The 12,843-nt window shown below is 34.3% G+C and overlaps 1 protein-coding gene across 3 annotated transcripts; it reads right to left on the bottom strand.

Moving 5' to 3' along the window:
- Positions 1 to 8,823, bottom strand: LOC143529892 (putative NOT transcription complex subunit VIP2). 3 transcript variants are annotated; one of them, XM_077025576.1, is made up of 15 exons: positions 8,715 to 8,823; positions 7,292 to 7,395; positions 7,066 to 7,183; positions 6,822 to 6,994; positions 6,222 to 6,270; positions 6,006 to 6,155; positions 5,714 to 5,917; positions 5,527 to 5,622; positions 4,151 to 4,239; positions 3,218 to 3,352; positions 1,973 to 2,386; positions 736 to 788; positions 615 to 656; positions 354 to 498; positions 1 to 244 (listed from the first exon to the last, which is right to left on the bottom strand). In XM_077025576.1, exons 2-15 carry the CDS (start codon positions 7,307 to 7,309, stop codon positions 185 to 187), a joined length of 1,746 nt encoding a protein of 581 aa, XP_076881691.1. In that variant the 5' UTR covers positions 7,310 to 7,395; positions 8,715 to 8,823; the 3' UTR covers positions 1 to 184. The 3 variants fall into 3 exon arrangements, with proteins under 3 accessions (XP_076881691.1, XP_076881702.1, XP_076881697.1); XM_077025587.1 differs by having other exon boundaries at positions 6,006 to 6,149; XM_077025582.1 differs by having other exon boundaries at positions 6,822 to 6,985.
- Between the last annotated feature and the right edge of the window lie 4,020 nt (positions 8,824 to 12,843).

Here is a 12,843-nt window from a genome sequence, read left to right as displayed (position 1 = left end):
TTTTTGTGATTTCTAAGAGGTTTGTAACCAAGGACTAAAACACAAAAACATTTAAACATATCACATAACTTTGTAAACTTTATGCATTATGCACCCTACCACTTGGATCTACTTACTTTCTAGTTCTAGTATAACTTCCAAAAGATTTTAACTCCCCAACTTCTCTTACTTAGATAATCATAAACTAATGACGGGGGCCCACCGGTCGGTCTTCTACCATTTCATATTGAACCACAAAGTTGTCCTGCAATGCGAATCAAACAATTAAACTTGTCATCCTAGTGCATGTGTATATGACAAACGCTAATCTTAAAAAGAAAACAATTAGTTTAATTCTTTCTTCAAATGTGTACCTTTCGAACCGTTTCCCATGTGTTGGGATCGAAACAGTAGTAACAACCTCTTTCATATGTGCTTGTCTTCACTAGTAGTTCCATGTTTGGAGCCCTAGAAAACCATAGACGCAGCTCTTTGTGGTAAAACCATCCTCTGTTGTGTCTGCAACACAATGCCATATACGCGTTTAAGTTATTAATGAGCAAAAAACAAGTTTTGAAAAAAAGTACCCAAAGTTTCATAAAAACATGACAAAAGATGTGAAGAGGGATACACACAGTTCATTAGCTGCAAACAACTGAGCCTCGTCCTTTGGCATGCTGTAAAACGAGAGTAAATGTTTACTGTCGAAAAATCACACGACAAAACAAATATTAGGAAGAAAAGAGAAAATGTCACCTGTAGAAGATATAAAACAGAGTCTCGGGAGAAAATCTCGAGAAGCTATCTTGCTGCGTTAAACAACGAAATATTTAGACCCATTGAAGCAAGCATCTGAAGTTTATCAGTAAAGGTGGCAATATAGGCAGGTCGGGCTGGGTTGACCCAAATTCCGAAACACTCATTCTCAAAAAAAATTATACAAAATTAGTGTCAAATACATTAGGATAATTACATTATTATATCAATAAGATTTTATTTTGTTTGGCAAAATGATTTGGAAGATTTTATGCATTAATATATTGGGTCACTTTCAACTAGGAGTGTAAACAAGCCAAGTCGCTCATGAGCAGGGTGTAAACAATCAGGCTCGGCTCGTTTAACCTACGAAAGCTTGAGCTCGGCACGTTTCGAGCTCTATTTCTAAAGCTCGAGCTCGTGAGTAGTTTTTCAAGCTTGAGCTCAGTTCGTATTATGTATCAAATAATTTATAAACATTTATTATTATTTTCTTAATATTTTAAATATAATTTTTAGATTTGAAATAATATTATATTATTTATAATATTTACAATCGTAAATTTGTGTATAATTAATTTAGAAGTATTGTACAAATATATATTAAATACATTTAAAATAGTTATATATAATAGGCTCGTTTAAGCTCGCGGGCCAGCAGCTAGCTCGAGCTCGATAAATGCAGCTTAGGCTTGTTTATTAAACAAGGTAATATTTAGGCTCGAGCTCGTTAAAGATCGGTTTGACTCGAGCTTTTAGCGACCTGATCTCAAGCAGCTCACAAACGGCTTGGCTCGTTTACACCCCACCGGCAATCTACTCAAGATTGGCTCGCTAAAAGCTTGAAAGCCTGAACGCAAGCCTAGTAATAAGCCCATTTAATAAACAAGTTTGAGCTCAAGCTTCACTTGTCGAGCTCAAGTTCATGAGCCTAAACGAGCCGATCATACGTAACTTTATGTAATATATCAAAAAATATATATATTTGCATACTAATTAATTAATTATTAGTATATATAATATTATGATAAAATAATAACTAAACAATGTATATTACTTTATATATATCTATAATTATAAATATATATAAACAAATAATAAATTCATTAATAAATAATTAACACACAGAGCCCAATCCAAGCTCGAGCTTATACGAGTTCTAACTCGGCTCGGCCCGTTTACTCCCCTACTTTCAACCCATTTGACCCGTTATAGATTAAACATAACCCAATCTCACATTTAGAGGAGCCGGTTGTTTGGTATTGAAGCACTCGGGAATAGAGTAATGGGGCTCTCCCTTTGCAGCTTCCTCAGACCACGGAGAGGAAAACTTCTTGTAAAGATTATCAGGGGAATTCAAGTTTAGACCGAGTGTCATCAGGTCAATACCCAAAGCAAGAGGGGTCAAATCAGGATTATTCATCCTTATGACGTTTAATAACCCTAACAACCCAAATCTATCAACAGCAGATTGGGATAACTGTGTGGCCTTCAGATCCAGGTCTCTAAATGGGCTGACGTGGTGTATCTGTGACTGTTTCTGAAAGTGTTGATACTGTTGCATCAGTTGATCATAGGACCCGCCACCTGGCACAGTGTTGGATAGGTTTACAGGCCTTGAGCCAGTGGCAAGCATTCCCGAGTTTCTTGCCTGCAAGAATTAGTATATTAGCATGTGACAGGTTTAGACAACTTTAACAGGTTCAAGATATATGCGAAAATGGGTGGGCGGGTAAAGGGTCATGTTGGCCCGAAACACTTTCTGTTAGATAAATTTAACTTTTCGAATAAATAATTAGTACTGAATGTAATTACAAATATTGTGTTATTTCCATAATACTCTTAATCTTTAAATAAATGATTTGGGAATGCAGGCGTAAACTAGCCAAGCCGGCTTCTGAGCTACTCAGGATCGGCTTGTTAAAAGCTCGAACCGAGCAGAGCTTCAACGAGCTCGAGCCTTACAATAAACTAGTATAATAAACGAGCATGAGCCCAAGCTTCACTTATTGAGCTTAAGCTGGCTCGTGAGCCTAGACGAGCCTATTATTTATATAACTTGTATTTAATATATTAGATATATATTTATTATACATGATATTATTAACAACTAAATAGCATATATTATGTAAAATATAATATATAGAACTTATAAAATGTAACATATAAAATGTATATAAAGTTAAATAATAAATAATAAACGAGCTGAGCTCAAGCTTTAGAAATTGAGCTCGAAACGAGCCAAGTTTATGCAATAAGAATAAACTTTAGCCAACTTATAACCCTTTCATTTTGAAAATTAACTTTTTATTTTCCCTGTTTGACCCGATGAGAGATAAATATAACTCAGATCAACCCATTTATTAAAAAAGTGCACCAAAATTGCAACCTTCAGTTTAGGACTATCGGCATAGTAAAAACAGAGGAGAAACAAATGCTGCATCAAAATTGAAAGTAAGCTTGTAATGGGAGTATAAATCACCTCAGAACCATGAAAATGGAGGTCTTGACCGTTTGTAGGAATGTAGGACCCACCACCATTAACTGGAGCATGCTGCTGTTGTTGATGCGATGAATATGCACCTCCTCCTAAACTGAATACACTCGATCTTCCGACCTAATAATCAAGATTAAAGTAGTATTAGGTAGCTGTTTTTATTAGAAACTTAGTGCAGTGTAAACTATTCACAGTCTTGGTTTAAAAAAGCGTTAGGCGAGGCGAGGCGTTTTAGTTCAAAAATCCGAGGCGCGAAGCGAGAGCTTCACGTATGTGAGGCGCTCAATTTAAAAATTACTAAAAATTAATTATACATGACATATTTTACTTGAAAATCAATCATGACGATAAAACATATTTGTAAAACTAAACATGAATACTTAATACGTAGGTTAAACATTATAAAAACATATTTAGAAGTTGCAAAACACTTCAATTAAAAGTAATAATGAAGAAAAATACCTCTTGAGTCATAAACATATGTGTAATAATTGGGTGAGTTTGAACTGATTCAAAAGATGTTAGTGATAACTGAGGAGAAGATAAACTTGAAACGTCTAGAAGGTTGATATTTGGAGAAGATAAACTTTGAATATGAAAATTAAAGAGTGGTTTGAATTAAATATAGAGTGATAAATATATATAATACGGTTGGGTAATGTTTTATAGATGAGCCCCAACGATATTATTTTAAGCAGATGGCCCAAACAGCTACATTTTCAATCTCATTTGGACTGAATCACATGAGGCGCTGCCTCAAGCGCCTCACGCTTCGCCAGCTAATGCGCCGCCTCAGGGCGCCTCATGTATTTTAGCGCTTTACGTAAAATAAGGCGTTTACAAAAACGCCTTGGGCGCCTCACGCCTGAGGCGCGCCTGAGGCGCGCCTTTTTAAACCAAGTTCACAGTGGGGCCTACAGGCAAATGTTGCTGAGATTGCATCATAGACACTGCATTGTCATGAAGCTGTTCTTTCTGGTGCATATTAACCGAAAACTCATTGCCACCTGCTATAAAAAATGGGTTGTGATCAGTAACAGTTAAAAGTATAAAATTTTAGATTCTTGATCATTATAATACATATAGCAAGTTTAATCACAACAATACCATCTGTGTTTAAAGAACTACATTAGGAGAACAACTGTAATCATAATAATACTAATGGAATGTCACAGCATTCCAACAACAATTATATGTAAAAAAGTTCCGCTTTTTAGCGGTTTTGAGCACAAATGTTTTTACTCTTGATTAAGCTCAACAATTTATTCAAAAATTCGACAAATATAAGGGGTTAAAACCAAAATATTAAGAACCAAATCAATTTGGGAACAAGTTAAAACATTGCAGCCCTTTCAATATCAGGAATACCTCAAACTCAAATCTTAAAAAAAAAATTAATCATCATTAAATATAGGCACAGGACTATCAGATCCAAATTGGGAAATATGAGGTAAATCCTTGATACTAGAATAGTTTGAAATAGGATCTAGTTTTCTATTTGATTATGAATGCACAATAATAAACATACCTCCCATATTTTCAAAATGGGACAGGATATTACTTTGAAACAGATAGATCGGTCGTCAAACGATCAAAACTGCCTTGATAAAAACCAGGGTTTATACTTCTATCGCGCAAAATAAAAAATTAGGGCTTCAATATATCCCTCCACGTGATTTGTTTCCAGGCCTCCATAAGGTAAATAATATATACATAAATGTAACAAGAGATTCTTGGACTAAAGCTTTCCCCAAATGGAATTTCAGGTGAAGAAGGTAAAGTGAGTGAGTCTCTAAAAGGGAAAATAAATAGTGATCAAAACTTTAGGTTTCTCAGAAGATCAGTGTGCTCGGTGAAGTTTGGAGCTTTCTCTTAACGTGCTACACGTGGACGGTTTGTCGGTACGGTTTGAGCTTTCTGTCATCTTGAGACACGTCAGACTGCCAGATAGTCACATTGACTATTTGATCATGACTATATTGTATTTTTTTCTTAAACTAGTCTACCTGAACTGAGTTTTTTCACTTAAGTGTGTTTGCATAAACTTACTATAAGGAGAATGGGTATTTCAGTATATGTTATCACACATTGTCCGGTTTGTAATAATAGTCCTTCCGTTGCCATTAAGTCTTAAACACATGTAAAAGGTACCAATGTCACCATTCAAAAGCATTAATTTGATCATTATACTATTTTCCGTCTGACATTTAATATATACTACAAGTCCATCTTGAATCATAGTCTCCTATAACAAATTCTAGTTGCAAGAAAGATAGAGAAGATGACTAACATACCTTTATATCCAGGTAAAGCTGGAAAATCTTCATTTTGGATGCTAAATTCTTGGTTTTGTTGCATAAATCCCACACTTTGTCGACGTGTCAAACCGCCTACATACCAATAGTCAAAAACATTACTCTGTGTTAATCAATGAAAAAGTTTAAACACAAAGATGATACAGGTATCGTATAGCCATAATACCTAACTGTCTTTGAGAACCACCAGCAGAGCTAAAATGTCCACTTAACTGAGGGAAATCATTCATGTCAAACGAATGGTCACGATTCAACTCAGATAATAAAGCCATTGAATTTAAGTGATTATTCCCCGCTTGAAATTGATTTTGTGAAAGTGGCCCTCCACCACCAGAGTAAGAATTTCCTAACAGAGATACCATCTGCGGTGCTAAAGTTCCACATGTCATTCAAACAACACACCAAGTTACTAATTTTCAAAAACAGAGATATTGTAACATGTTTTGGTCCACTGTTACCAGTTAGATTCAAGCAAGAAGCCACCGCAGGCATGTTAAGTCCACCGGAAGTTAAACTTCTCCCAATGTTTCCACCATTAACAAGGTTATTCATTGCCATTGAGCTCATCATGTGTTCTCTGTTTCCTAAAGTTTGACCTATACCTGGCCCTGAAATTATACATTAAGAATAACAAAAAATGCAAAAACTTTAGTTAAACCAATACCACACCGTACATCCATTGTTTGTAATCCCAGAAAGTCCAAGCGAGCTGACAGCAGAATGCTTAATCCACGTAAAGCACACACAAAAGCAATGCGTACATTAAAGTCAGCACAGTCAAATAATTAAGAAATATGAGAAACATAATACAATACAGAGTTGATTTCAAATTACAGATTTGGTCCCCACCCATTTACACACTGTATCATGTTTGATTCTTAACACCAACAGACATTAAAAATGGCCGTTAAGACAATGTGAAATGACCACAACACACACTTCTGATTTGGGTTTTTTTAAGCAAAAGGGTAAAATGGTCATTTCACATCAACTTAACAGTCATTTTCAACGTCTATTGATGATATAACTAAACATTTTACATTGTGGCAAAATAGCTGGGACCAAATCCGCATGATGGAGTTGCCACAGTCCACGTAAACCATCCGTGTAATTAACTCAACAGGCTAACATACTATAAAAAAAATTCATAAAGTGACCTTTAATACAAATAAACAAACAAAGAATATCATTTTTGTTTATTTCTTCCTTCCACTCCATTATAATTGTAATGGATGACTTATAAATGACAAAAATGAAATATAAAAATATAATACTTGAGAAAGTGCAACAGGAAGATTGTTTACTGCGTATCGTCCATTAGATATACTTCCTGTAGGTTGCTGTACACCATTCAAAGGACCATTTAATCCAGAGTTTCTTGACGTATATGCACCTGGCATGCTGGGAATGTTGAAGTTCCCATTTATGCTACGTAACCCTAGTAAATCTTTAACAAATGGAGTGTAAAAAAGTCATCTTAGAATTTAACGAGTAAAAAGTTGAATATTTTTAGCATACCTATTCCATCGTTTTGATTCATATCAGCAGCAGAAGAACCTATTTGAGAAGAAAATGCTGTATTAAAAGCTCTTCCAGTAGCATCTGGAAAAGTTGATGTTGAGCCGTTCACACCAGACTGAAAACCAAAAAACAAATGAAGATAATACAAAATGAACAGTAATGCAAATGCATGATATCTATAGAAACCAGTATAATAAAGACAACATTAGAGAACAAATAATACATTAAGTATCCCAGACATTGTAGAGGAAAACCAAGACAAAAGGCTTTAAATCATTCCTCTCGAGTATTGTTGCTTAGGGTTTTAATTTTGCAGCACCGCTAACTCTGAAATAAGAAAGAGTAGAAATGTGTGGAGATTAATAAATTTACACGATAACTTATAATTATGCGACAGATGACCCTATTTACTGCAGTAACAAGCTTGATTGGGTCACTATTATGTTACTATGCTCGCCAATCTTAACACTGGTTATTCCTAGTCTTCCGGGCACACACCAGATCGTTATGAAAAGTTTAACAACAATGATATGAATTAACTCAACAATATACATGATCACGCACACGCGTGCACACACACACACATATATTCACATGCTAGACTCTATAAATATATAACTTGTTATTAAAAAAAATATTCCTACTCTTTAAAAAACCAATGTATATGCATTAGAATAAGCTAAAGCTCTCAACGAGATCAACCAATGTTATAAAAAAAATACCCAGTTTGAAGAGACCTGAGAATTACTAGATTGTTTCTTGTTACAATGCGTTGCATATTTCTCCATCGGGATATAAATGATACATGCAACGTATCCACAATTCGGCATTTAACAATCTAACATATATGTTGTTAAAAACTAAAAAGATATGTTTATAACTCCTTACTCCTCTATGGAATTTATATTTTTCTCATTCTTTTTACCATACCTTAATGGCTCAAAATGACTTCTAGTGGATGATCCATAATATTTGGAAACATATATTTTTCAAAACAGCTGATTACATGCAAACAAACTCCATGAACCTCTCTATAACAGAAGTCGGTTATAACTTATAAACGTTAAACCAGTTTCGCATTTAGAATGGCATCTGAATTCTTAACTTGGTAATGATAATGAATCACACCATTTGCTTTGAAATTTATAGAATAGTGAAGCTACTCTTAATGAGTTGCAAGTAAGCTAACGTTCGACTACTACAGCAAACTGAAACACCTGTAATTTGTAAATGTATAAAACACCAAACAACTTATCAGAACTCCGAAAGACAGGTTGAAACGTATAAAAGCACAACATTAGAAACAAAATCTTCGACCAACCAACCGCCCGCTTATAAAACCATAATGATGCTGCATTACTGATCATAGATTACTTACATAAATAGCTTTATTGTAAATTGTATAAGTTAACAAGTTAACAAGCCAATTAATAAGCTCAAACACCCTATGAAATAAATTAATAACTGAATAACAAAACCGATAAAATAAACTGAAAACCTAAACTACATTTCACAATTATCACATCTAACAGATTAAACCTAACAATAACAAAGTGACGATCATTCATTGAACTCTGGAAAATTAGTTTATTTAACCTAATTCGTAGTTGACTGAAACTGATGGATTAAATATAGATAATATATACCGATTGATTGATCGATGAAGAAGAAAAAGAAAGTGATGTAAAGTAAACACAACACAATGGCGATTGATTGATGAAAGAGTGTGTATGTGTTGGTGAAGCTATAATAATATAATTCGGTGGTGGTTTTATTTTATGGAACAACGTATTTGCTTGCTTGATTTCTTCGATTTTCCAACATCACCACCACTAGGGCCCCCTTTTGCATCTTATTACTTTTTTTTTTCCTTTTTTAATATTATTATCCGCGTAAACTACGGTTTTAGTCCTCCATTTATATTAATTTACACACACCGTGTTTATATTAAGTCAAATCACGAAATTTATTCTTTCCTTTAAAGGATGTTAGATTTTGGGTTTCAGAAACACAGTCTAGTCATAACTCAAGGATTGGCCGAAGAGATGAATGATGGGTTCATCGGAAGGTGACAGTTCCTGGTGAGTAATTGATTGATGTACTGGTGGGTTTTCAGATCTTTGTGGATTTTAAGAAGAAACCCACCAAATTATAAATAAACATCTAGGTGATTTCCGAGTGGAGAACACGTTCTCTTACCAAGCGCGTCTGATTCATTGATGAGTTTGTAAGAACTAATTGTTTGAGGTATGTGATAACTTTATGACAAATATAATCTGCAATATGATTAATGCAATATGAAAGAATAGGAAAACATATTTATTTAATTATACGAACCTTACCAATGAAAAGAAAGATATAGAGGTTTTGAGATTACGAATCTCACATGATAGGATGTGACTTGACATGTATAGTTGAGGTCAAAGAACTTCAAATGAATGAAAGTGAATTTGAATTGTGTGCTTTGAATTTGTAGAAGAGTCGTGTCACACCACGACCAAAGGCGGCGGAATATGACGAGGTGCAACGGATTGCCCAAAACACAAGACACTATTAAAGTGACAATATTTAATCAACTCATTTATTTATAAATCAATAAACAACACATCTTGTTCATACAAACAAATTGAATACAAGTAAACAAATATATTGTTCGTTTTACTAATATCCTAATAGTCTTGATAACGTTTTTCGTCAAGTTCTCGCATCAACCAAAGTCAAACCTGTAACATTTCATAAAATAAAGTTGTCAACACAAAGGTTGGTGAGAAATTCATAAGTTTGAGCATATAAGTATATGGTGATAAAGTGCCACAAAACTTGTATACGAAACAATAAATAAAAGCAATAACTTGGATAAATAGATATCGCTAACAGATTTACGTCAGTGACACATAGCTATAAGGGGATGCCAGATAGTTTAGGATTTTATAGTTATCGTTAATTGCATTACGTTAACGACACCTTGCTACAAGGGGATGCCAAGTAGTCTAGGATTTATAGATCAACCAACCAAAAGCGATAAACACATAGGCATAGAATCATAGAACACCAAATCGAGCAATTATTCAAGTAAAGTATACAATAATGTTTGTGGTTTAAGACTCAAGTATAAAGCATTTAGTTTGAATAAGTATGAAATGTCACCCCTAAAACAAAAAATAGAAAACAGGGTATGAAAGTACTCACGTTCAAGTAATAAACTTGATCGGTAAAATGACGAGTAACCGGAAGGACAGGGTTGAACGAGCAAGGTCTAGGTGAAAGGAAATCTTGTATATGAAAGGTTGTCTAAGAAATCTTTATATAAAATAAATGAAAATAATGTAAACAATTTAAAGTTTAAGGTTTAAAAATGTAAATTTAATAAATTGTAATACTAGTCTTTAAAAATATAAGTTTGCTCGAAACCGGGTTAAAGTATCTAGCCTTAATATTTACTCAACATATGTTAAGTAATAAGGTGGGTAAAATGCAAGAATGCAAGTCCCTTTGGGATAAAGATACTAAAATGGGTTTTAACGAGTGTTTCGGGTTGTTGGTTCGGGTCTTGATAATTGGTCAAACCCAGGGTCAACTTTCCAAAATATTAAATGTTATGAGATAACTCATAAAAATCAAGTAAGGCTTAACCAAGTATGTAGATCTATTGTTTTAGAACTAACAACGTACGTTAAGCGAGTGTTCGGTTTTGTCGGTCCAAACTTTGTTATGAGATCAACTTGGATCCAACATTTCCAAGTACTTAGGAAAATAATTAAAATCAGTTTGTAAACTATTTTTAAAGAAATATACAAATCTTTGTAGCTAAAAACACACATGTGTGTCATAAGCGAGTAAAAGTCGGTTTAGTTCGGTTTGGTTCGATTTCCATCTCACAATTAGTTCATTGATGGTTTCCACATGCCCAAATATCCAAGAACTTGTATAAAAATTTATAATTGAAGAAACTTAAGTTTTGCAACAAAAAAGTTAACAATAAAGTCTTTAAACAAGAGTTCGGTTTTAGTTCGGTTTCCATCTCCCAATAAGTTCATAGATGGTTTCCACATGCCCAATATCAAAGAACTTGTAAAAAATGATTTTAGAAACTCAAATCTAACATTAAACATGTTTAGACAACTATTTTAACAAAACTATTAAGCAAAAGTTCGGTTTACAGTTTTGAGCTATTTACGGTTAAACTGAAGCATAGACCCTCAACTCATAACCATGGAACTTGTAAATAAACTAAAATGAGCAGAAGTTAAGCATGGTCAGTATGTATAAACAAGTTATATAAGTATATATATATATATATCAAGAACACGAAGTTTTCCATGAAGTCTTGCCTTATAAGGTCCGAAACTTAACCAACCGGGGTCGGATAATTAACTACCAAAGGTAACAAGGGATGTATATTATATATATGTTGTGCCATAAGCTTCAGGTATTAATAAGGGTTAGCAAGTTAGTTAAAATGAAAGACTATGGTTAGTTTGACTTTGGAAGGTCAAACTACCAAGAACATGAAGAACAACCTTTGAATATTAAGAATTGAGAGAGAATTTGGAGTTAGAGCAAGTGTAAAATGAAGAAGATGAGTGTGTATATATAGGGTAAGTTGAAATGGTCAAGCATAAAAAGTCTTGCATGAAAATGGGTTTGTTATAAACACAAGAAAGCATAAAAAGCAAAAAAAAAAAAAAAACGAATATGCAGGTCTAAGGCCGCCATGCGCGACCCCCTGCCCCTTGGTGGCCGCGCGGCGCGGCGCCCTCTGGGGGTGGGGTTGGTCCAGCTCGTCTAGCGAGGTTTGTTTTGCACCCCGGAAGTTCGTTTTTGTTGTAATTTGCTTGTTTTAAAGGCGTTTTCGAATCCGTAAAAGGGGTTTTTCAAATTAAACAAGTGGGAATGATTTAGTAACATAAAATCCAAAATTTTATATATTCGAAATGTCCAGGATACAAATCGGGTCGGTTTACGTGATAAACGAATACACAAACGAATACAAATATAACCCAAAATTGACGATTGTCACAAGTCGTTTGTAAAATAATAATAAAATACAATTCTTATTCATATAAACTACAATACGAAAACAAATAAAGTGGTAAATTGCAATACCTGGAAATGATAGTTGCAAACTAATTACAACGAGTACAACGAAATCGAATAAAACAGTAAATGGCGCCGAGGATTCGTGTTTAACACGGGTCCCTTAAAATAGATTGTCGGTTTCTAAAGAGAATCCGTCAGTTTCCCAAAGTACAACAACCGAAGGAGCTAGTACTAACGGGAAGGACCGAGCACCCGAATTAGAACTCGAAACTCAAAGAAAGGAGTAGAAAAAAGTGTGACAACCTTCACTAGTGTTTGTATTTTGGCGTAAGTTGGTGATCTTGCAAGCATCTTTTCCAAGAAAGACTTCTCTTGTTTATATATATAGTGGATTAGAGGCTTTTGAGGTGAAACCTTTTGTCACACCCCAACTAGCAGCGAAAGCGTAAAGGGAATGTAACAGACACCTTTGATATCAATCACATTGTTTATAAAGAAACATTAATACACTAATTTACATCATATTACATTATATGAACTCCAGACACATGTGAGGTGTATGGCACATATAATGAATTTAATTGTGCAAGATGGACTAACGTGTCACACCCCAACCTACGACGTAAATGTCGGGCGTGAATTGTTGGTTCACAGCTCACAATACACTATCATGCAATTTATGACAATATCTAATTTATTTATTTACAGTTTCCAAATCAAGTACATATTTTTCGT

The sequence above is a fragment of the Bidens hawaiensis genome, unplaced genomic scaffold (assembly GCF_021521415.1).
Source record: "Bidens hawaiensis isolate Kalapana, Puna unplaced genomic scaffold, B.hawaiensis_p1.1 tig00000636_1, whole genome shotgun sequence".
In the NCBI taxonomy this organism is placed as follows: Eukaryota; Viridiplantae; Streptophyta; class Magnoliopsida; order Asterales; family Asteraceae; genus Bidens; species Bidens hawaiensis.
The sequence above is the reverse complement of the archived record's forward strand: the minus strand, read 5'-3'. Positions and strand labels throughout refer to the sequence as shown.